This window comes from Triticum dicoccoides, chromosome 5A, assembly GCF_002162155.2.
Source record: "Triticum dicoccoides isolate Atlit2015 ecotype Zavitan chromosome 5A, WEW_v2.0, whole genome shotgun sequence".
NCBI classification, from domain to species: Eukaryota; Viridiplantae; Streptophyta; class Magnoliopsida; order Poales; family Poaceae; genus Triticum; species Triticum dicoccoides.
The window spans coordinates 339,179,912-339,202,274 of NC_041388.1; the positions used below are offsets into that span (position 1 = coordinate 339,179,912).

General features: G+C 42.4%; 4 protein-coding genes across 9 annotated transcripts; 2 read left to right on the forward strand and 2 right to left on the reverse strand.

Annotated features, from left to right (window-relative positions):
• Positions 1-1,317: 1,317 nt before the first annotated feature.
• Positions 1,318-5,456, forward strand: LOC119301369 (agmatine deiminase-like). Of its 4 annotated transcripts, none has more exons than XM_037578325.1 (11): positions 1,318-1,547; positions 2,036-2,149; positions 2,291-2,386; positions 2,474-2,549; positions 2,622-2,672; positions 2,990-3,033; positions 3,155-3,233; positions 3,531-3,665; positions 3,884-4,119; positions 4,333-4,473; positions 4,858-5,456. In XM_037578325.1, the coding sequence occupies exons 1-11, from the start codon at positions 1,362-1,364 to the stop codon at positions 4,969-4,971; spliced, it is 1,272 nt and encodes a 423-aa protein (XP_037434222.1). In that variant the 5' UTR covers positions 1,318-1,361; the 3' UTR covers positions 4,972-5,456. The 4 variants fall into 4 exon arrangements, with proteins under 4 accessions (XP_037434222.1, XP_037434223.1, XP_037434224.1 ...); XM_037578326.1 differs by having other exon boundaries at positions 1,318-1,535; XM_037578327.1 differs by lacking the exon at positions 2,291-2,386.
• Positions 5,457-7,014: 1,558 nt separating this feature from the next.
• On the forward strand, positions 7,015-11,483 carry LOC119301370 (THO complex subunit 6-like). Its single transcript, XM_037578329.1, has 12 exons — positions 7,015-7,315; positions 7,404-7,510; positions 7,621-7,697; positions 8,239-8,284; positions 8,399-8,459; positions 8,620-8,673; positions 8,852-8,932; positions 9,011-9,050; positions 9,337-9,443; positions 9,552-9,662; positions 10,919-11,035; positions 11,154-11,483. The coding sequence occupies exons 1-12, from the start codon at positions 7,064-7,066 to the stop codon at positions 11,247-11,249; spliced, it is 1,149 nt and encodes a 382-aa protein (XP_037434226.1). The 5' UTR covers positions 7,015-7,063; the 3' UTR covers positions 11,250-11,483.
• A 159-nt stretch (positions 11,484-11,642) lies between these two features.
• Positions 11,643-15,306, reverse strand: LOC119301371. 2 transcript variants are annotated; one of them, XM_037578330.1, is made up of 4 exons: positions 15,109-15,304; positions 14,700-14,963; positions 13,162-14,087; positions 11,643-12,625 (listed from the first exon to the last, which is right to left on the reverse strand). In XM_037578330.1, the coding sequence occupies exons 3-4, from the start codon at positions 14,061-14,063 to the stop codon at positions 12,127-12,129; spliced, it is 1,401 nt and encodes a 466-aa protein (XP_037434227.1). In that variant the 5' UTR covers positions 14,064-14,087; positions 14,700-14,963; positions 15,109-15,304; the 3' UTR covers positions 11,643-12,126. The 2 variants fall into 2 exon arrangements, with proteins under 2 accessions (XP_037434227.1, XP_037434228.1); XM_037578331.1 differs by lacking the exon at positions 14,700-14,963 and having other exon boundaries at positions 15,109-15,306.
• Positions 15,307-16,172: 866 nt separating this feature from the next.
• LOC119301374 lies at positions 16,173-22,362 on the reverse strand. Of its 2 annotated transcripts, XM_037578333.1 has the most exons (15): positions 22,174-22,362; positions 21,966-22,069; positions 21,676-21,811; positions 21,396-21,521; positions 21,204-21,302; positions 21,013-21,117; positions 20,806-20,916; positions 20,583-20,714; positions 20,384-20,482; positions 20,195-20,290; positions 18,425-18,608; positions 18,182-18,309; positions 17,991-18,061; positions 17,512-17,640; positions 16,173-16,582 (listed from the first exon to the last, which is right to left on the reverse strand). In XM_037578333.1, exons 1-14 carry the CDS (start codon positions 22,199-22,201, stop codon positions 17,524-17,526), a joined length of 1,536 nt encoding a protein of 511 aa, XP_037434230.1. In that variant the 5' UTR covers positions 22,202-22,362; the 3' UTR covers positions 16,173-16,582; positions 17,512-17,523. The 2 variants fall into 2 exon arrangements, with proteins under 2 accessions (XP_037434230.1, XP_037434231.1); XM_037578334.1 differs by lacking the exon at positions 22,174-22,362 and having other exon boundaries at positions 16,174-16,582; positions 21,922-22,020.
• Between the last annotated feature and the right edge of the window lies 1 nt (position 22,363).

A 22,363-nucleotide genomic window follows, 5' to 3' on the forward strand; every position in this document is an offset into this window, starting at 1 on the left:
ACATTTTTTCCGTTTTCGAGAGGCACGGGCGTGACTCTCGCGAAAGCACAACCGTACCTCTTGCGGAAGCAAAACCCTGCCTCTCGTGAAAGAAAAAACAGAAAATGTGTTTTTTCGTTTCTGAGAGACACGGCCATGACTCTCGCGAAAGCACAAACGTGACTCTCGCAGAATCAAAACCCCGCCTCTCGTGAAAGAAAAAACAGAAAACGTGGTTTTTTCGTTTCCGAAAGGCACGGCCATGACTCTCGTGAAAGCACAATCGTGATTCTCGCGGAATCAAAACCGCACCTCTCACGGAAGAAAAAAAATATTTTTTTCCGTTTTTGAGAGGTACAACCGTGACTCTTGCGAAAGCATAACCGTACCTTTCGCGGAAGCAAAACCGTGACTCTCGTGAAAGAAAAAAAAGAAAACACGCTTTTTTTACGCAATTTTTTTGACCTGAAGCTAAGGAAGACCGATAAAAAACCGAAACATCGAAAAAAGAAAAAATGTTTAATAAAACAAAAACATGTGCAGAAAAATAAAAATAAAAACAAAATCTGAAGAAAGCGCCGAGAGCGCGACACGTGACGGGCGGCTGAGAGCGCGCCAAGTGACACTGATAGTTACGAGGCTCCCGAAGGAGCGCTCGTCAACTTACTCTCTCGGGGCTGGCCCTCAGCGGTGCCGTGTCGGGCTGACCTGCATGGTCAGGCCTTTGCCCGACACGGCACGGCCTACCCAGACCCTTTTATAGTCGGGCCAGGCCATTTGGCCAGGTTTTGTGTCACGTTGATGATGTCCATTTTGAAAGGCGTGAGGCTAATGTTGAAGCCCACAAGTTAGCTAAATATACTTTGTCTTTATTTTTAGGGCGTCATGTGGGGCTTGACCAGCCACATGACCAGATTTGTATCCCATACCTTGTGGATTTTGAATAATAAAAGGCTTTTACCCTAAAAAAAGGGAAAACTTTGTTTTTGCCAATTTTGCTTATGTCACTCTAGAATTTGACATCTTACTTTTGCCACTCTTAACTTTTGACAATACATTATACATCACAACTGCCATTCCATGGTAAAAACGATGATTTTTCATTTTACTTTTGCCACTCTTTGCTTTTGACATGTATCACAATTGCCACTCTAAATTTTTTGATTTTGCCACGGAACGGCAAAAGTGATATATTGTCAAAATTTTAGAGTGACAAAAGTGAAATGTCAAATTCTAAAGTGACTCAAGTAAAGTTGACAAAAACTAGAGTGGCAAAAACAAAGTTTACCCTTAAAAAAAATGATGATGTCCACCCTGACCAATTTGAGCGCAGGAAGCAAAGCTGAGATTGTCTCAAAAAAAAAAAGCAAAGCTGAGAATCGATGCCCACCCAGCTCCGGCTTCTCCGGCGAGGCTACCGAGCCGCCGCCGCCGCCACCGTCGCGGCGTCCAAGGCAGGGGCGAAGAGGAAGGTTCTTGATGGAACCCCGGCGGCGCTCGGCTTCCGGATGCCGGCTGAGTGGGAGCCGCACGACCAGTGCTGGATTGGGTGGCCGGTCAGTACTGAGGTGCTCTTGAGTCTTGACTCTTGAGAGACCTGGTTGCTCTTTCTTGAAGTTTTATTTACTTCTGTAAACATTTACAAGAAGGAGGCCAACACGGAACCCTAGCTAGATGATGAAAATTTCACAAAATTTCATTCATTTGCCGATTTGCGGTCTTTACATTTCGGAAATGTACCGTTGTTATGGTGAATTGGTGATTGCGGACCATACTGCACAATGTTGGTAGTTTTTATAAACAAATTTCTTCTAGTGAGATATAGTGGACCAATGGTTGACTACATTGGACGTAGTTAATTATGTGGTAGTAATTCATCTTTTTAGTATGATTTGTTCACCTTCATGTTGATGTTACTACTGATTTTAGCCTGTGTGGAATTGCGTGGTAGTTTGCCTTTGTGCTCTTCCGAAGAAATGCTTGCCACATTTCTCGCATGGCCTGACAGTTAAGGATTTGCACTGGAGGCTCACATATTTGTACTGCTATATGCCAGGATGCTCAAGGATTTTGGAGAGATGCGGCTGCCCCTGCTCAAAAAGCCTTTGCAAATGTTGTAGATGTAATCTCAAGGTTTGAGCCTGTCACTGTATGCTGTAACGCTGCCCAGGTATGCAGACTCATCCATCAGAGATTCCTTTTTTTTTTGGGATCATTTGTCAGAGATTCAGGATACGAATATCATCGGCTTCAATTTTTGTTGGTTTCACCCTAGAAGTTTACCTTTGTTCTATTTTTTGCACCCGTGGAGTACGCGAGGGTAGCCCATTTGATGGAACATAAATCCAACGTTAGAGTGGTAGAGATGAGCGCCTATCTTGTTTGGTTGCGTGATTTGGGCCCCAGTGTAAGATTTCCCCTCTCTGTTTTATGGAGGAAATCGCTGTACTCGCTGGAAATGGCTTTGTTGACCCACTATTTGTTCTATCATCAGTTTGTTGTGCGTGAAGGCGACGCAAGATCGAGGAGAGAAATTGCAGGGGTGGATTGGCAGTACAATGCATATGGAGGTACTACCTCCATCTTCACAGTCTGTGATATCAAGAAATATGTACCAACATCTAATTTGTGCTGTTATCAAGGTTATAATGATTTATTTGGGCCAGAAGATCATCAGCTCAATAGGAGAAAAGGTATATCCTGCCATTGTTTTGAACTACCGTACTTTTATTTTTTATCATTATATTTGCACAGTTCTTAATGTACCCGTAAAGTTGCAATATGTGGCTTATAGTCTTACTTTTTGGATATTACCGTGCATTTTTTTCTGCTACCACAGTTTTCTTTTATGTGAGAATATAGTTGACACATGCTTTCGGTGCATTCAAATGCCAAAGTTTTTCACTTAGAGCTTCAATTTACATGTTACTGCAACCTAATTCTGGAGCTCTGGGCAGCTAATGGGTAACATGTATTGAATTCAACAAACACTTCTTGTTTGGATCCACAGGACATGAAGAACATATAACTCAAGACAACCTTGTTGCCAGGAAGGTAATTTTTTACTAAATCCCAAATCACAAGCATTTAATATTTTTTGGCAACTAATCACTCTAGTTTGTCTTGTTTAATATTTGAGTTCTGGGTAGTGCTTACTATTATTTTTTATTTGTAGGTTTTGGAATTGGAGAGGATTCCTAGGTTTGAAACCAATTTTGTTCTTGAAGGTGGAAGCATTCATGTCGACGGAGAAGGTAGCATGGAGATGATCAACCCACTTAACTTCTTCCATGTTTCGAAAACACTTTCTGCTCTCTGAAAGATTAGAAGTGCTGGCCATTCTATTTCCCCCACTTTATTTGTCGCAGAAGTGCTGTACTGCATTCTTGCATCCTATGCTATTAGAAATTTTTATCCTTATAATTTGGATTTAGTAGAGCTCTCTTATATTTGAAATTTTTATCCTACTGATTCTCAGATTTAGATTTTGTAGAGCTCTCTAATATTTGCATCCTATTGCATAAATCAAAGGCACCTTCCCCTCTACACAGGAACATGTATCACCACTGAGCAGTGTTTATGCCATGGAAACAGAAATCCCCATATGAGTAAGGATGAGATAGAGAACCAGCTGAAGACTCATCTTGGTGTGTCGAAGGTCATATGGTTACCCAAAGGGCTTTTCGGTATGTTATTAAAAGTCAAAAACACCCCATATTCGTAGTGTATAAAGTGATTTTTTTTCTTCTGTACCATTTACTTAAATTACAACCTCTGTAACAAAATGTAGGACGGTTTTTTGTAGCCAACTAATCCAAAAAACGTCTTATACTTTCTTACAGAGGGAGTATCATTTTGGTGCTTACATTGCTACCGACTTGCTACTGAGCCTCTGACTCTGCAGGGGATGAAGTGATCAGTGGGCATGTTGACAACATATGCTGCTTTGCGGGACCATCCACTGTCCTCTTATCATGGATCGACGACAAATCTGATCCTCAGCATGAACATTCAGCTGCCGCATTCGATGTTCTGTCCAATACCACTGATGCCAAGGGCCGGAAGTTAGATATTATCAAGATTCATGTCCCTGGGCCACTGTACATGACTGAAGAAGAAGCACAACCATTTCTAGGCTTGGTAAGGGTATTTGATACATATATTTTTAAGTTTTGCTTTGCAGTCTTACCCTAGTTCACCCGATGTTAAATTCCTTTACAACTTAAGCAAATTTACATGAATTTCAGCTTTGCCGGTATTTGTTGGACAAAACAGATAGTTTCAGTGAGTACTCCTTAGGAGCTCGCGATATCTCACTGGTTCTTGTGTGGTGACAATGTATGATGGTTGCAGGTGGCATTAGGGCAGCAGAGGCTAGCTGGGTCGTATGTGAACTTCTACATCGCCAATGGTGGGGTTGTAGCACCAGCCTTTGGTGACAAGTGGGATGAAGAAGCACGCAAAGTTTTGGAGAAAGTGTTTCCCAAACACGAGGTAATATCTCCAGCCACACATTAGCTAGAAACTTAATCGGTGCCAGAGATTTTTCTCGTACCATCCTCCTATTCGTCTGGAGCCTTGTACTTATACTATCAGTAATGGGTGTTTAAGATTTCTTCGGGCCGAATGTGGATAGTCAGTAGCACTGCGAAGTTTGTCTATTGGAAATCTACTCAAATTGCTAACATTGGAGTCTTGTTAACATGTGCATATTATGCATAGGTCCATCTGTATCTTACTCGAAGGAGATTTTTCTTATGTCTCTCTCTATATATAACATGAATACAGTCAATCTCAATGGTGCGGATTATACCTTTGTACACCTCTCTTTTTGTATCATGAGTTCATCCATGTGATGTGATTTGCTGCCTGTTGCAGGTGGTGATGGTGGAAGGGGGGAGGGAGATTGTCCTCGGAGGAGGAAACATTCATTGCGCGACGCAGCAGCAACCTGCCGTTTGCTCCAATCCCTCTGATGCAGACACCATGTAGGATCAGGGTTGAGGGAAGGGGCGAGAAGCTGGCACCATGATGGACAGGCAAAAGAAAAGGAAAGAGGACACTACCAGCATATACGGTGGTACTGTTGCCCACTCGAAGATAGACAGTTCATGCCTGACGTGTCTCGTGGTCTCAGGGAGCAACAAGTCCTCTGAAAGTCTGCAAACTGAACGAAGCATACGCAAAGTTCAAGTGTTTCTCTCTTCTTCTTTCTTTTGCACAAATCTCTTCTAGGTAATTTGTAGTAATGTTTTTTTACTATTTCTAGGTTGCCTATTTTTCTGAAGCCCGGTTATTTTGCTGAATAGGAGGATTGTTCTGAAGCCTATTTCTAGGTTGCCTGTGAAATCATACAAATAACTCATACTATTTGGTTGCCTATTTTTCTGAAGCCTAGTCATGCACAGGACTTCCTTTGCAACTCTAGAAATTGTTCAGGAACTTATGAGTGAAATCATACAAAATAGTCTTTTCTATGAAATTGTTTCAGCCTCTTTGATCTGCCAGATTCTTACTGTGCAATCATAGAATAAAGACCAAATTGCATTGGCATGCTTCCCTGTATTCTATAGGGTTGATTGTTGCATGAATTTGCACCAAATAGTGATTGATCCAATAATAGAGAAAACATAGTATCTCCAAGATATTTGAGCCAAAATAATTTAATATAAAGTGCAGTGCAAATGATTCCTTAAAAAAAATATGTCTGCAAGCATACAAATTAAGCTGCCTGCATGAGATAAATCCGCAAACATCACAATCCCCCAAAACCCTTTATGTTATTTTTTTTCTGTGCGGGTCCTTATGTTGTTATTGACCGGGTGAAACAAAAAAAAAGTTATGTGTGAAACTATGGAAGATCTTCTAAGGATAAGCAATTCCATCAAACTGAGTGTATGGCATGCGGTACCGAGAATATCAATATACCCTATATTTGCAATTGCTCAGATACTCTCTTTTAGCTAAGTCAAATTTTCAGTGCAAGACTTCAGTTAGATAATCCGTAAGATAATCCTAAAAAACAATTGGTTGAATGCAAAGTATTCTCTTAGCAGGAGGTGATGACCCTGCTGATAGCGAGACTAATATGGTGATTTGGTCATCTGGTCTTAGACTCTTAGCAAGCATCGATATGTTGTTCTTGCAATTTCTTAAAAAGAAATCAAATATTGTATCATAATCCTAAAAACAAGTAGGCTTGTGTCTCCGTCTCCTAAAGGAAGATCTATAATTTTTTCTCTCAATTCAAACGGTACAAAATTTTACCAAAATTATAGAAAAAACTTTAAACAACCACAATACAAGATTAGTAACACTAAATACACAATAAGATATATTTTTATACAGTTTTGCTAAAGCACATCTAGATGTGCCATAAGTATTGCACATCTAAGTCATATGTCATCGATCTTACATTGAGATTCGTGTGAATATTTTCTTTTTCTTTTTTTTTTCTCTTTATGCTTGATTCACTCACTTAGATGTGCAATAATTAGAGCACATCTAGATGTGCCCTAGACACATTATATTATATAGATTTGATATTGTAGTAGTTGTGAATATTTTTTTCCTAAAACTCGGTAACTTTTGTGCAGCATTTAACTCGAGACAAAAGTTATAAGCCTATTCTCAACTGATAGGTCTCTAAATTTTCTATATAAACCACCTAATTTAGTAAGAGGATTTGAAAAATATGAACAAGGTAAATTTTTATATGGACGTTGCTGATGTTTTTTTTTTTTTGCGGGTTAAACGTTGCTGATGTTTGATCCATGTCAAAATCTTCATAAGCACAAATAAATCAAAGACCAAAGATTCATTCCCCGTGCATAGTAATTATATATATATATATGAAGAGATCATATACAAAAAGGCAAACTCTCCTAGAATTCACTTTTTGAACTTGCAAACTCTTCTCGACAGTTTGCCTCTAAATTCGAAAAAAACACATATATATGCGAGGCCCGGCCCAGCCCAGCCCACCGCACGCTTATCCAAGGCCCAGCCGCTGTTTTCCGGACCTGTGCCCCCCTGTACCTCACTGCCGGACGCAGAAGCAGCAGCAGCGAAGAATCGCGAGGAGATGGCGGCGGCGGCGGCGACGGCGCAGCCAGGGCTCGACGCGCGCGAGTGGGACGAGGCGGCGTACCGGCGGGGCATCCTGCGGGAGCGCGACCTCTCCTGCCGCACCCTCTTCCGCGCCGTCTTCTACGACCAGCGCGACGAAGCCGACCCGGACGTCCTCCTCGCCGCCGCCTCCAGCGACGGCTCCCTCGCCTCCTTCTCGCTGTCCTCCTGCATATCCTCCTCCGCCTCCGCCCACGCCGCCCCCCAGGTTTCGCTTCCCCCCTCCCCCTTCTTCCCCCATCCCTGCTCTATTCCGTGTTTGATACAAACGCCCCGTTCCCCTTGATTTGATTCAGCCGGCTGCCGCCGCGCTGGTCGACCCCGTCTCTATCGTCCAAGCGCACAGCGGCCCCGTTTACGACGCCAAGTTCTACAATGATCCGATTCAGCCGCTGCTCTTCAGGTAAATGCTTCTTCTTTCTCACCAATTCCTCTCTTTTGATGCCGTGGGATTGTCGGCCAAGAGTGTTCTCAAGAAGGAAAATTTACAATGTGATCCATTGCTCGTGACAGCTGCGGGGATGACGGCCACATTCGGGGTTGGAGATGGCACGAGATGCAGAGCTGCCTTCTGCCACTCTCTCTGCAAGGTAATGTACAAGAGCTCTCGTTCGTGGCTTGGTTTGCTAGATTAGTTGGAATTGGGCTTAACTAGCTGTTCTTACATAGATGTACTTTCAGTAAGAAGAGAAAGCTACATTTTTTTTACTAGCAAAGATGTCAATCTTGCACATTCAGCTTCTTGTGCATATTCTCAGTCTCATCTTATATACTATAGTTGATTTACAGCAGTTGAATAAAGAAGTATAAATGAATGAAATCTTATATAACCTTACTAATTTAGAGCATGAATGAAATCTAAATCAACAGTTGTAAAAGTGCTTGATAGTTGTGCTCACTTCTATGAAACTAAAAATGCTTTTCAGATGCTTTATGTCGATATTATCCCTGTGGCTTGATGAAAAAGATGATAGTTTGTCAATGAGTTGAGTCAAATATATTACTATGAGTGCAGAGTGAAACAAATTATCTGTCTAGCTAAGCTACCTAAAAAATAATGGTTGTTTATTAATACGTAGAGCACTTATTTTGATCTTTCTCATGATATTTTACCATTGCATTTTTCCCCAGGGGATCATGTTGAACCAATACTTGACTTGGTTAACCCTCAGCATGAGTAAGATTCCATACTAAACAATTGGACATGCAGATCTGACAGTTGTTTGTTCCTGAGGAATACACCAGTTCTCTCGCCCTCCATTTTCTCATATATGTTTCTGTCAATTTATAGAGGCCCTTGGGGTGCACGGTCTCCAATACCAGAAAATAATGCCATTGCAATTAGCAAACAGGTCAGTACTTCATATTTGCTTACTTTCACACTGTTTGAAGAAAGCAATCAGCACACCAGCCTCTTATGTGCAGTCTGTTCTCATTCTTCTCGTAGAATGCTTGATTCCTTATTTGGTTCTGTTGGATATTGATTTTCTCCACTACGCTTCTTTCAAACAGGATGGATCTCTTTTTGCGGCAGCGGGTGATGCATGTGCTTATTGCTGGGATGTGGTATGTATTTTCTTGAGGTAAAATATGACATATAGAAGTTCTGAATTAATTAAAATGAAATATGCTTCTGCCTAAGAATCATTTAAGTCACAAGCTTCCATATCCATAGTATTAATGTTCTATGTGACTGCTTGAGGAGGTGTCTGAGAATAGTTTCGATCATGTCTGCTTGTCTCAGGAAAGTGGCAAGTGTAAAATGACCTTTAAGGGGCATACTGACTATTTGCATAGTATCGCAGTTCGTGAAGCGAACCACCAGGTAGCTCATTATTTTAGTACTGTAACATTGTCTTATGAAAACCTGAGCTATTAATGGACAAACTTGCGCTTTTTTTAGGTGGTAACTGGATCAGAGGATGGAACAGCCCGTATCTGGGGTGAGCAATCCTCTCAATTCGAGAAAGTTTTTGTATTTGTTTTTTGTTTAAATATGGCTTATCTGTGCTCTTCCAGTTCCTAGTGGTATTGAAAGCAATATCTGCCTCTCTAGTTTGTTCAAAGAAAAAACACGCAACATGCTATAGCAATCTCTGCTCCTATTAGTTTTACTTCTCTGGCCATAAGACTGATGCAACATGCTAACAAAATTTATCGTATGAGTTCAATTTTGGTAGGCTTTTATTCTTTTATCATGCTTATTCATGCTCTTTGTGGACACTCCAGATTGCAGAAGTGGGAAGTGTACGCAGACGATACGTCCAGTACAGAACAAGAAATTTGAGGGCTCGTGGGTCGGCTGCATTGCCATTGATGCGAGTGAAAGTTGGCTGGTATTGGGCACATCTGGCTCATATAGATACTAAGTGTTTGTTAGTTTTAGCCAAGTTTTTTGATATATGCTATGTATCTTAATTTTTTTTGGGCTGTACTATTCCCAGGCTTGTGGTACTTCTAGTGGTATATCAGTTTGGAGTCTTCTTTCAAATGAGTGCATCTTTAACGCAGATTGTGGTGCTCCTGTTCAAGATCTGTTGTTTGACAAAAATCAAGTAAGTGCTGATCTGTACATTTTCATTTGTTTCCTCCCTGCCCAAGTAAGACCTTTAGTTAGCTAGCTAGGTTGGAATAAAACTTCAAAGTAAAGCAGTTTTTATAATGCTCATACCTATGAGTTTTATAGACGAACACTTCTTCCCTTTTTTCACCGATTCAAAATATAAATAGGACAGTAACTAAAACCCATAACACCAAAACTTAACCGAGAACACGTTTAGTAAAACTGGTCAATGGACCTTCCCTTTTGTTCAATAAATTGGTCAATGACTCAGTGTAACTCATGATACATATGGCCACTAAACTAGTGTCCAGTAAACTGGTAAGGTTGCTTCCCTCAAAAAAAAATGGTAAGGTTGCTCGATGCTCATCGTTAGAAATAACTCATACTATTTAGTTTGAAGATGGATAAGAAACATCCACTATAGTAATGCCTTGTAAACTGGTCAGGTTATCTAATGCTCATTAATAGAAAATAGCTCGTCACTAGTTTATAGATCGGCAGGAAATGATCAGTGTATGGTGAACTTCCAAGGTTACTCAATGCCCATCATTAGAAGCGGCTCATCATTGGCTTAAAAGTGGACAGGCAATAATACTGGAGACATATGCTTGTCTTTAGTGAGTTTAGCAAGCACTATGGCTATAACAAACTAGACACCCACATATCCAATTACTTCAATCATTTCCATGCATCTGATATGGTTAAGGCGAACAACAATCCCCACTGGTGTATGATTTATCACAAAAGACTTCGAGATTTATCACTGAAGACACCAGTAGCCTTTTCCAAGCATTTGAGATTTGGTTGACTGCCAAACCAAGACCAAGTAGCTCTCAAGCAGTTGCATAATACAAACTTTGCAGGTCAGAAAAAATGTTAGTGGATCTCCTCTCGAGATCCAGCACACACAAGTGCAGAAAGTATGCAATAAAATGGCGACTTGTCTTTAATGCTCTTTAGTCTGTGGCTGGCAAATTATAGTTTGCAATGTTGCTGGATGAGAGAATTGAAATGAGAATATAAGGACGACACTTCAAATAGAGATAAAATAGTCTGTATTCTTCTTCCAAGAAATACCCCATTGTTTTCACCTTAAATTTTATTGGAGATTTACCAGACTATTTATGTGAAAAAGGGAGTTGAGTAATATAAACAATAAAGTGACATGCATGGTTTATCTCAACTCTTTTGCTTCCAATAGCATGCTAACTGTTTCGGCATTTTTCCTTTTCATCCATGTCCACTCAGATTTTAGCGGTTGGCGCTGAACCTGTGCTCTCCCGTTTCATGATCAACGGGGTTGTTGTTTCGCAAATAAAGTGCGCTCCTCCATCGGCATTTTCCGTCTCCATGCATTCGTCCGGGGTATGTATCCATGTCCCTTTTGGTGCTCAGTCGAGACCACTTCTTGGGTCTGCATCATCTCCCAATATCTGGGGCTGGAAATCCTGTTCTCACTTGCTTGCTACCCATGCCGTTACAGATGGCAGCTGTTGCTGGGCATGGGGGTCTGGTGGATGTCATCTCTGGATTCGGGAGCCATCTCTGCGCATTTCGTTGCCGTGGTCTGGATAGGTAATCAGTTACCGAGTGTTGATGAAGCGTCTCTGCGCAATTTCCGTTTGCCACTCCCACATTAGTCAGTGGAGTGCGAAACTGTATTTCTTTCCCCCCTCACTGTTGTAATACTAGTTTCAGTTCAGTCTGCGGAATGATTTCCTGACAAGGATAGATTCTTTGTAAATGTCCTTGTTATAGATATTCTCCTGGAGCTTTTGATACAACCCATCTCAATCTGTTTTGCACGTGTTAACTTTTGAATTTAGCTAGAAAGAGTCACTCCTGCAACCCTACTGCTTGATGGACTTTGTTTTCTGAGATTAAAATAACTCTCGGTAACTTTAAACTATCAACAAGAACAACAAAAAGATAAAATTGCCACCAAATTGTGCTCAGTTGGTCAACACCAGGCTGAGTAATACAACTTCGCTTACATACATTAAACAAAGAACCAAGTTATAGGCTTGCTGCCCAGGTTTACATGTAGTCGCTACCAACCAGCGACTAATACAACTCCTCTTACATCAAGAAGACAACAAAGTTACATATGCTTACAGTACACATTGTCTAAACAGACATACTTACAGTACAGGCTTACACACCGTTCAAGTCGACTGATTTTGAAGTTCCACCACCACTCAGGCACACTATTTACACCTTCAACCCATCACCCATGGAACCAACAGGTGTGCCAGAAATACCCATTTCTGGCAAATATGTACACTAAAACCCTTCCTATATATGGCGTGGACCGCGCAGAGATATCACCAGCAAGGCTTCCAAATATGAGTGGTTCTAAGAATTCCATCATTTCATCCTCCTACTCCACAAAGCAGATATCTGGAGCTTTCTTTACCTACCACCTATTCGTCGAACTGCACGCTAGGTAGAAGAACTTACAACCTGGGCAGCAGCCACCCAAAGGTCCAGCCAAGGAGCAATCCCGCGCCGACGATGCCTACGCCAACTGCAAACATGATGGCCTTGCAGAAGCCACCTTCCTTGTTCTGCCTCCTGCCTTTCTTCTTTGCCCTGCCTTTTCGCTCCCCTTCTGGCTCGGCCTTCTCATCCTTCATCACCGTCCAGGGAAGCTCCGGGAACATGGCTGCTATCTGATGCTCTTTCAGCCTGAGCTGGAGGCATATGTTCTCCAGCTGCAGCATTTTCAGCCACTGCTTACACGCAAAGAGGTGCGAGGCCTGACGAAACAGTAGCTTGACGACATGGTCTTTCTCATCATGAGCATTCTTGGCAGCCACCTCGGCTTCCCTAGCCCGTGTCTGCGAATGGCGAAGAGCGTCCAGTAGCTGGGCCCTCTCGGCGTCTTTCTGATTCTGATATGTGGGCTTGCTGCCTGGTGTATGATCACCACTACTATATGAATCCTGCGTGCCCCTGCATTTCAAATGTAATGTAATGATATAAATAAATGCACAGAAATCTGGAAGAAGCTTGGATGAAGGAAAGGGCACCTGAGGTATTTCCAGGAATAACATAATAACAATATACTACAAAAGAGGCATAAAATGGACATCAGTGGACATGATGCCATATTACATTAAAATTAAATTCAGCCAACTTTTACCCGGGTGCATTTACCTTTTATCCAAAATAAGTTTTTTGTTCTTGTCGCAAAATTACCGAAAACAAGTTTAACTGGCTTGCAATTTTGATTATGAGAACGCACAAAGGACTGACAGAGATTCACTACATATATACAGACTGGAGCTAATTAAACAGCCTGTTCCTTTAATTTCAGCCTAACTAGGGTTGGATGTAATATGCAGATAATGGGGCTATAAAAGATTCCTTGTAGTGAAAAACTACATAATAAACGAAAAGAAAGTACGTGTGGCGTGCAAATCTACAAAGGAGGGCTCCTAGTTGTAGTTTTGATGGTTATGAAACAAGACAAATGAAACCACACATACCCATGCGCATCATTTTTGCGAGTCTGTTGCCAGCCTCCACCGTCAGATGAATTCATCTCATTGGTGCTTGAGAGGCTATAGCTGCACATCATAGTGTCGTGAAGTTGAGGCTGCGACTCTTTACCAGAAGAAGAAGATGAATTCCCACAGCCATCCTTGTTTTCATGGCCGTTCAATTTTGCCCCATGAATACGCACTATCTGAGTGGGTTTTGGCAGATCATTGTTCTCAATGTGCTGCATTGCTCTTTCTGCAACAAGCGAAGCCAATCCTTCCTCGTCAGCTACTTGCCACCAGGGCTGAGACTTCCTGTCTTGTTCCCAAGGTGGATCCATCTCATAGCATGCCTTCTTCGGTTTCTTCGGAAACAAAGGATCAAAAGTTTTGAAGTCCATAACCTCTTTATCCTCGTGAAGGAAGTTATTGGAATTTCCTCTGCACTTGAGACTCGTTTGAGGGCACCCTTCGCAAGGTGCTTCAGATGTTTGCTTCATAAAAGCCGTCGAAATCATCCACGGTGGCTCAGAAGGGCACTCGCTCTTCTTCGTGTTGATGTCGTCAAGAGTAGAGACAGGCGAGAAACTGTCCACTTTCTTGGCATTGGCTTCTCCGCCCATGTAATTCAGATGCTCGCCAGAAAGCACCTTGTGGCACCCGAAATTGGGCTGCAGCTGAAGAAACCAGGCATCTATTGGCTGATTGGAGTTCATCGGGTTCCAGTTCAAATGCATGAAATTCGGGATGTGGCAGTCTCGCGGACTGGTGGGGTTCCCGCTGTTTGCTTCATGCTGTTGCATTGTCGGTGGACAGCAGGCCAGTTTTGGAGCTCTCTTTGCATCCTCCTGAAATAAGCAGCGGTTTGCGGCCCGTTGCCAAGCAGCTCTCGCTTCTGCCGCCGCCATCAGTGTCGCATGTCAAGAAGCTGCCTGCACATCAGGAAGTTGACCATCAGCATTAGCTCATACACACATGTCGCATAAAGCGGAAATAGCATCACCAAAACCTTCTATAAGAGATGAAAGCCACAAAGTAACATGCATAACTCACAAACATTCCCGAAATTATTGGATAAACTCAAGCTTATGATGTAAACAATTCACAAACGTCCCCGGTGAACTGCTTCGTGTCGAAATTAATTTGGACGCCAGATATAGGAGTAGGACAGTGCTACGCTGTAAATGCTACTAGTACCATGTATCCTATGCTGCTTCCCCAAAGGCCCAAAGGAAGCAACCATTACTATTTCCATCCATCGCCAAGAAGAAAGTAACCGTCGCTACTAATTCCAGTGGTAGTGTGACTTTGGAAGGTAAGTATATACTGTAGTAGTAAAAGATTACGCGAGTACCGCCGACAGACCCCCGACCCCGACGCCTATCAAGGAAGCAGAGGAATCATGGCGACCGGATCTGGCCCGGGGAACAGCTCGGATTGACACATCTTTTTAACTTTAACCCCAAACCTCGACTCCATCGAATGATGGCATGACGCCATGGGCAATCATGGAGCAAGAAAAATTTCAGGCGAGGGTTCTTGACCTGGATCGGCAAGAAGTGGAGCCGGGACGAAGTGAAGATTCTGAGCCGGGTGCCGGAAGCTTGAGCGGCGAAGAGGAAGGCGCTGATCCGTGCGGCCGGCTACGAGCTAGTACTATTATGTGAGACGAGTGGATCAAGAAGTGAACCTGCCCCTAATAAATGGAGAAGGGGGGAGAAGAGCTCGCGGAGACCGCGGGCAGGCAGGGGATGGGATCGGAGCACTCTCTCTTGCGTCCCTTGCGTTGCGTTGCGTTGCTTGTCTGTCTGCTGCCCCCGGAGAATGACGTGAAAGCAAAGCAAGGGGAACAATCAGACGCAAAGACAGATATTTTTAGTTACTTATTATTGTTACTACTGGTGAAATGAAATTTAAAAGAAAGAAATTTTCTCGTCATTTTTTGTTACTTACCTTGGCTGGCCGACTGACAGCGCCGCGCCGTGCTTCCGACGAAGGCTGGATTTCCGCTGCTGCTCTGCTGCTCGTCCTCCCCGTCCGTCTTTGACTACGATTTTATTCCCCGGTTTTCCGTTTCTGGGGGCGAGCGAGGGGGGGATCCGTGCCGTCTCGCGGCCTCCTCGACCTCGACCTCGATCTCGATGGGAATCTGTGGAATCCTATCCATAGGTTTCTCTCTCCTCGTCTCCCTTTGGTTTTCTTTTTTAATAGTAACTTGTATTATTATATTTTGCTGCTGTTTTCTGCTTGGAGTGGTGTGATGGGTAGGCAGTAGGGGGCGGTGTGTGTGGGGACGTGTGTGCCCCGCTGATGCCGCCACATCACCTTCCACTTGAGCCAGATGTGTGACTCACTCCGCCACCAAAAACAATACCACTACTCATTGCTTCAAACATTATTTACGTACTAAATGAATGTATTCGAGCAGTAAAAGTAGGCCTCTTTTTAACTTTTTTTTTCTTTTTTCAATAGACCTCTTTAACATTTCGCTGTGACAATTATAGGTCCTTGGTTCAAATGAATTTCACATACAGTTTATCATGAGTTTAGTCTGTGCACGTCATTTCGTCCACATGATTCAAATCTTAGGACCTTTTTCTTTAAGAAGATTTGTTTGCACTCTATTTTGAAGAAGAAAATCCATCCACTTAACACATTCTGTTACAAAATTATTTGCTTTTGTTGGGGTGGGTCATACACTATTTTATGCTAATCCTATAGTTTCCTAATAATCATATACTCCATATGTTCCAAATTATAAGATGCTGCAACTTTTTTCTGAATCAGGTGTATAGATGTGTTTTAGTGTGTTTGTTCACTCATTTCAATCCGTATGCAGTCCACATTAAAATATCCAAAATGTTTTTTACAATTCGCAACAAAGGCTAGAATTGAAGAACACGTGTCATTTTTGTATTCTTCCTATTCTCATGTCTTAGAAACGTTGCAAATCAAAGGAACCCGTATGGACTTTCTGTTTTGAAACGAGTCTCAACAACGTTGATTTCCACAAAACTGCCAACAATATAAAAAAGTCTCCATGAGATTTCGATTCTATAAACAGCATCCATGACTTTTCACTGCAAATACATGTTTTTTTTTTTGCAAAAACATGTTTCAGTCTCTGATTTTATCAACAAAAAGGCCATGCTTTATATTTATAAAACAAAAGGTAAAGCAACGGAAAGGCCATGCTATATATTAGTAGTATAACTCAAAAGGTAAAGCAATCACTCGCTAACATAAACAAGGACGCAAGACAAGAGTAAAAAACTGTACAGTGACCACCCACACGTAGGATCATTCCTTCACCCGCTCAACGCGCCTAATTTCTTGAGAAAAACTGCTGCTTTTGCCTGATCTCTCGCCAGCAATCAAGAGATCTGATCGTTTCGTGACACAGTCCGCCCAAGCCATGCACGGCACCCTGCATACAATGCAAAGCAAAGCTCAGCAAGCAAGCAAAGGAAACCACACGAGTCAACAGTTTCTGCACAGATATTTTCGTTTCTGAAGCCGTCCAAGCGTACATTTCGAATGGACTGTACAGAGCAATCTCTGGCTTGCCAGTTGCCACAGGCTGTGCGTTTTCCTGTTACGTGCAAGGCTTTTAGACAACGTGCAAAAGCTGTGCACAGCTTCCCAACTGGTAGGCGGCAGCAGAGAAGCGAACGAGTGTACACGGGTTAGGCCTGGAAGTTGCCTCGTATGTATTGGTGCTCTATTGGGCATGTAGCAGCCGGTGGTTTTACCTAACGACAGTACATAGATAGATCCAGCAGCTGTTGGTCCACGAGTGGGACGTAGGCGCGTGAATCCAATTCACCACCACGTGCTGCAGTGATCAGCTGCCGGCGAGACGAAAGGGGCAAGGAGAAACTTCTACTGTGCTGTTGTGAAAGGCGTGGGTTTTTGTTACGTAGGTCAGTATGATTCTACCAAGTCATGGATGGTCGATGGTGACCGGTTCATGTCTTCACAGAAGCTGCGTTTGCCACGGAAGATATTTCAAGATTTTTTTTACTTTCATCCTGATTTGTGGCTTCAAAACGCGGCATGTCAAACATGCCCAAAATACGAGTTTTGTGCAAGTAAAGCATGCGCTTCAAGATGGGTCAAGTTCAGACATGCTTCACTATGTGCAATATGCGAAGCAAATATCCCAGATTATGTTATCTAATGTGACTAGCAAGTTGTCCCTAAGTTATTATAAATAATAAAATCATATAGTAGGCTCTATCAATAAGGAGGAGCTGGGTCAGGGGCGGCATACAAATTGCTGACGAAGATAGGAGAGAGGTAGACATCTTTGTAGGAGTAAAGATTATGCAGCACGAGTACAAAATAGAGCTGTACCTTCCACTTCCATTAGAAGCCAAGATCAAAAGAAGGGCAGTCATCTATCAAATCCTGGATCGTGGGATCTCTACACGTACGAGAAGGGCCATCATATTTAGGGTCCTCTGCTGTGTTATTTGCACCGAGCTGCAGACGCACAATGGCACAAGTCAGACGACTAACATAACATAGTATGTGCAAGATTTTTTTTATGACGTAACACTAAAACTAGAACTTCCATAGCCTCATCTGATGATAATGAAACTCCGGCTGTGGGCGCACAATATTTTGACAGTAAGCTGAAGCAGTAGCTTCCTCAAATTCAGTGTTAAAACTTTCCTCCTCAGGACTTGTTCGGTTAATCCCTCCCACAAGGGGATTGAGGTGGATTTTGACTTGTAGGAGATTTAATCCCTCTCAATCCCCTCCAAACCCCTTCAAATCTGAAGGAACCGAACAAGGCCCCAGGGAAAATTTTGACAGCATAGGGTGCAAACCTGATCTGCACTTCCACTTTTGTCTTCTCGCACGTTTGGCATGCTAGTGTCATTCGGAATTGGCGCAGAACCTGTCAAGTACAGACCAGTATGGCAGCATTTGTCGTTTAGTCTCGCGTGGCACTGGCACGGACGCTTGGTAAGATGTATAAGCTGGTCTCGGTGTGAATAAGTTCACTGAAGCAACTTACCTGTACCATTACAGTTTACAGTGTTAAGATTGCCTGATGATTCTAGTTTCTGCTCGTTTGCATTGCACATCTCAGATCCTGGGAGATCTATCAATTCCAAGTCCGAAGCATCAAAAGCTGGTGGTTTCCTACAGAAACATCATTAGTGTCAATATTCACTTGTTATTCTATTTGTCATGTTGGAGCCTCACTATAAGGCAATATTCTAGAATTTAAACATGAAACAAAGCATTAACATCTTACATGATGGCCTGATGATTGTAAGTTGGATAAGCATTCCCTGATAATTCATTCCTATTATGAGTGATTGCTGAGTTCTTTGCATGTGCAGTATCCAGCTTCAAGCAAGATTGCACAGATGTACGAAGCTGGGTAGCAAAGTGAGACAATCCAGCTGGGGGCTTCATGATAGATAGTATTTGGGAAGCTATAGATCAAAATGACGTTATTGTTATTAATATAAAAGCACATGAATATACATGAATTGGAGTAGTTGTGCAAACACATCAATAAACATGAATTGGAGTAGTTGTGCAAGCCATCCAAGTTGATACCACAAGGATCAAGCAGGCACCTTGGAAAAAATATTTCCTTCAGAATGAGCATCTTACTTTGCAATAACTAGTGCAGCACTGTGGGGACTCTTTAAGTACTTGTTTCTAAATTATGACGTTCCGAACTTTGATTGTCAATTAGTCTTCTGGTAATAAGCAAGAACAAGTTGAGGAAAATGTGCATAACTGAAGAATAGACCACGGCTGTTTCAAATTTTAATGCTTGTAATGTTTACAGAATCATGTATCTAGATTTACTATTTACCTATCAAGCGAATTAAAGGAAATAAGGAAGAACCATTTTCCATACATCACGACTCTGCAACAGTTGCTTCACGGTGCTATGTAACTGAACACTTCACGAGTTCACGGTGCAAGCAATCAAACATCCTGAACTGTTAATTGCTATGTTTTCAAGGCGTCGCCTAGGCGTCGCCTAGGCGACGCTTAGGCGTCAGAGCGCTCGGGGACGTCAAGGCGTCGTCGTCGCCTTAGTTTTCTGTCTAAGGCGTCCGCCTTCTGCTGTTGAGGCGTCCAAGGCGTCGCCTAGGCGGATAAGGCGCCACTTTAGTTGATTTTGGACGCCCTGGACATGCGTGGGCAGGTTGAGCAGGAACCAGCAGCTGGCGCGCGCCAGAAAGAGGAATTGGCGGGAGGGAAGAGAAATTGGGCGGGAGAGAGGGGGTAAACAGAGGCAGGAGAGAGAGGGGAACACACCCGTGACTCCAAATCGAGGGGAAAAGAGAGAGGAGCTCTCTCCTCTCACGCCGCCGGCCCAGATCCGCTACTCCTCCGCCGGCCTCCCCCTGTCCGGCCAAGCTCCTCCTCCACAGGCCCTTCCCCTCTCCGGCCAAGATCCATCTCCGCCGGTCCTCCCCCTCTCCAGCCAAGCTCCTCCGCCATATTAGTACCCCTACCGCCTAATAATAAGTGTCTAAGGCGTCGCCTCGCCTCGCGCTTTGAGCGCCTAGGCGTTGAGGCGCCCCCCCAGCGCCTTAAAGCGCCTGGGCGCCTTGAAAACATAGGTTAATTGACACCTATATCAAACTAATTCGGAGTTGGTACTGTGGAGTTACTCGAACCCGCCTTAGCTGAGCATTAGTCTCGAATAACAAACCCTACTTGTTCACCATTAACTTTGGCGTTACATGTTATGTACGGAATATTACACAATGCCAGCTGTAATCTGTTTCATGAATGGTAACCAGTTACTGTTTTACATGTTAAAATATGTTCACTCTTTGTATAACAACTGATCGGATTGTCATATTTGAGTTGTGTATCCATGATTCTTGGCTAGTCCAAGGAATAGCAGTAAATTGCCTCTCAAAAGTCCACTGTCCTTGTGGCATTCACCACAGGTGCATAACAAACTAATCTATTTTTCTTCCTATTTGTCTTGTCTGGAAGGAACTATGCAAAGATATTTAAGCTAGCAGTTCAGTAAAGGTTTACAAACCAGTCCGTAAAGAATCATCAGCGTTGCCAAATTTTGATTTTCCAACCTCTCTCCTGACAAAACTAGTGGGACACACTGATTTGCCATCCCGAAGACCTGCAAATTGTGGATAAACATGGTTATTTTTTGCATTCAAACACCAGCCAGTAGTAGAGCTAGGATGAAAGTATGAGCATCAAGTCCAAGTACCACAAAATTTTAGTGGATCATCCATTCTATTAAGAATTGATTTGTCAACTTCTGGCCGGTTATAGCTGGTAGGAAATCCTGATTTACCCCTCTGGATATCTGCAAAATCTGGAACCCATCAGCAGTCTCATTCTCACTACATAAAAGTGTACAAGAAGCTGCAGAAATAGTAATGGTGTGTAAAATTAATCCCAAGTACCATCAAATTTATGCGGATCATCCATGCCACCAAATGTTGATTTTCCCAGGTCATTAAATGTTGATTTGCCAACTTCTGGCCGGTTATAACTGGTAGAAAATCCTGATGTACCCCTCTGGGTGCCTGCAAAATCTGGAAACCACCAGGAGTCTCACTCTCACTACATAAAAGTATACAAGAAGCTGCAGAAATAGTAACAGTGCGTAAAATTAATCCCAAGTACCATCAAATTTATGTGGATCATCCATTCCACCAAATGTTGATTTTCCCAGGTCATTAAATGTTGATTTGCTGGTAGATAGTTCTGATGTGCCCCTCTGGTTATCTGCAAAATCTGGAAACCACCAGCAGTCTCAGTGTCTCACTACATAAAAGTATATAAGCAACTGCAAAAATATTAGAAATAGTGTGTAAAATTAAGCCCAGGTACCATTGAATTTATGTTGATTGTCGATGTCGCTAGATGTTGACCCCAGGTCTGTTCTTCTGTAACCAACCGTGCAATCTGGTTTACCCCTCTGAAGATCCGTAAATACTGGAAACAAACAGCGGCTTTACTACATTAAGATATACATGCAGCAGAAAATAGAACAAACTGATTATTAAGTTAAGCTCAGCTACCATGATAGTTAAGTGGATCGCCCACGTTACTACATGCTGATTTTCCGACCTGTGGCTTGTTAGAGTCGGTAGTGCTTCTTGTTTTAGTCTTCCGATGATCTGCTAATTGTGGAGACAGATGAATGATTGCAAATAGAATTGTGGTAAGCAGGAAGACACGTCCAATGTTTGTGTAACCTTGTGATCACATACCATGGAGCTTGAATGGACTAACAAACTTTGGAGATTTACTTTTGTCATCCTTTTCACGCATATTCTCTCCATTCTTAGGCACTGTGTGACTTGAAGCCTCCCCAGCAGCATGTGTGTGTTCTACATCTGCATACAAATTAGCAAACTAATAAGAAATCTCACATGTTACAGAACAAAAAAATATGTTTCTACAAGTAGAACTCACCTATTTGCAGATGCAGAATTATAAGTGGAAAACTGGATACAAAAATGACTGTCCTTAAGCACGAACGAAACTAACCTTTCATTTTATTTCTGAGCTCAGTGACTTCGATAATATGATTAGGAAACTGACATCTCTTTCCACATTCAATAGATTCACCTGGATTGAAATATCTGGTGCCAAGCACTCCACCTTCTTCATCCAGTAAAAGAATCTGCAAATACAGTTAATACAGCTAAAAACACCTTTGTACAGTCATCACAGCATTTGATTTGATATAATCCAACAGCATCTCCTCTGTTAAAGCTATCATAAAACACCAACCTCAAATTAGCATGTCCATTAAGAACTGAGCGTTGGTTGCTAACCTGCTTTACATTTGGACCAGCTTGGACAAGCCTTATAACGCCATCATGAAACTTCTTTGCCTTTTGAATTAGTTGGGCAGTGTATAAGACACTCCATTCCACTTCTACAAAAGGATGCACATTCTATATAAGCCTCAATATATAATAAAAATAATACATTACATGTTCAAAGCACAAGCATCGTTTATACGGGAGGCTACACATTAACCTTTGAAACTTGAGTCTGCTGAACCCATAAGGCTCCCTGTGCTGCCAGCAGCTGCAACTTCACTCTTTCCAAGCTCTGGCTTGTTAGAACTAGAAGTGGCTTCTGATTTACTCTTGTCAAAAGCTCCAAAATTGCTGAGACAAATGAGGTTCTCACTATGATATGCTGGAAGGATTTGTAACTTCAAGTC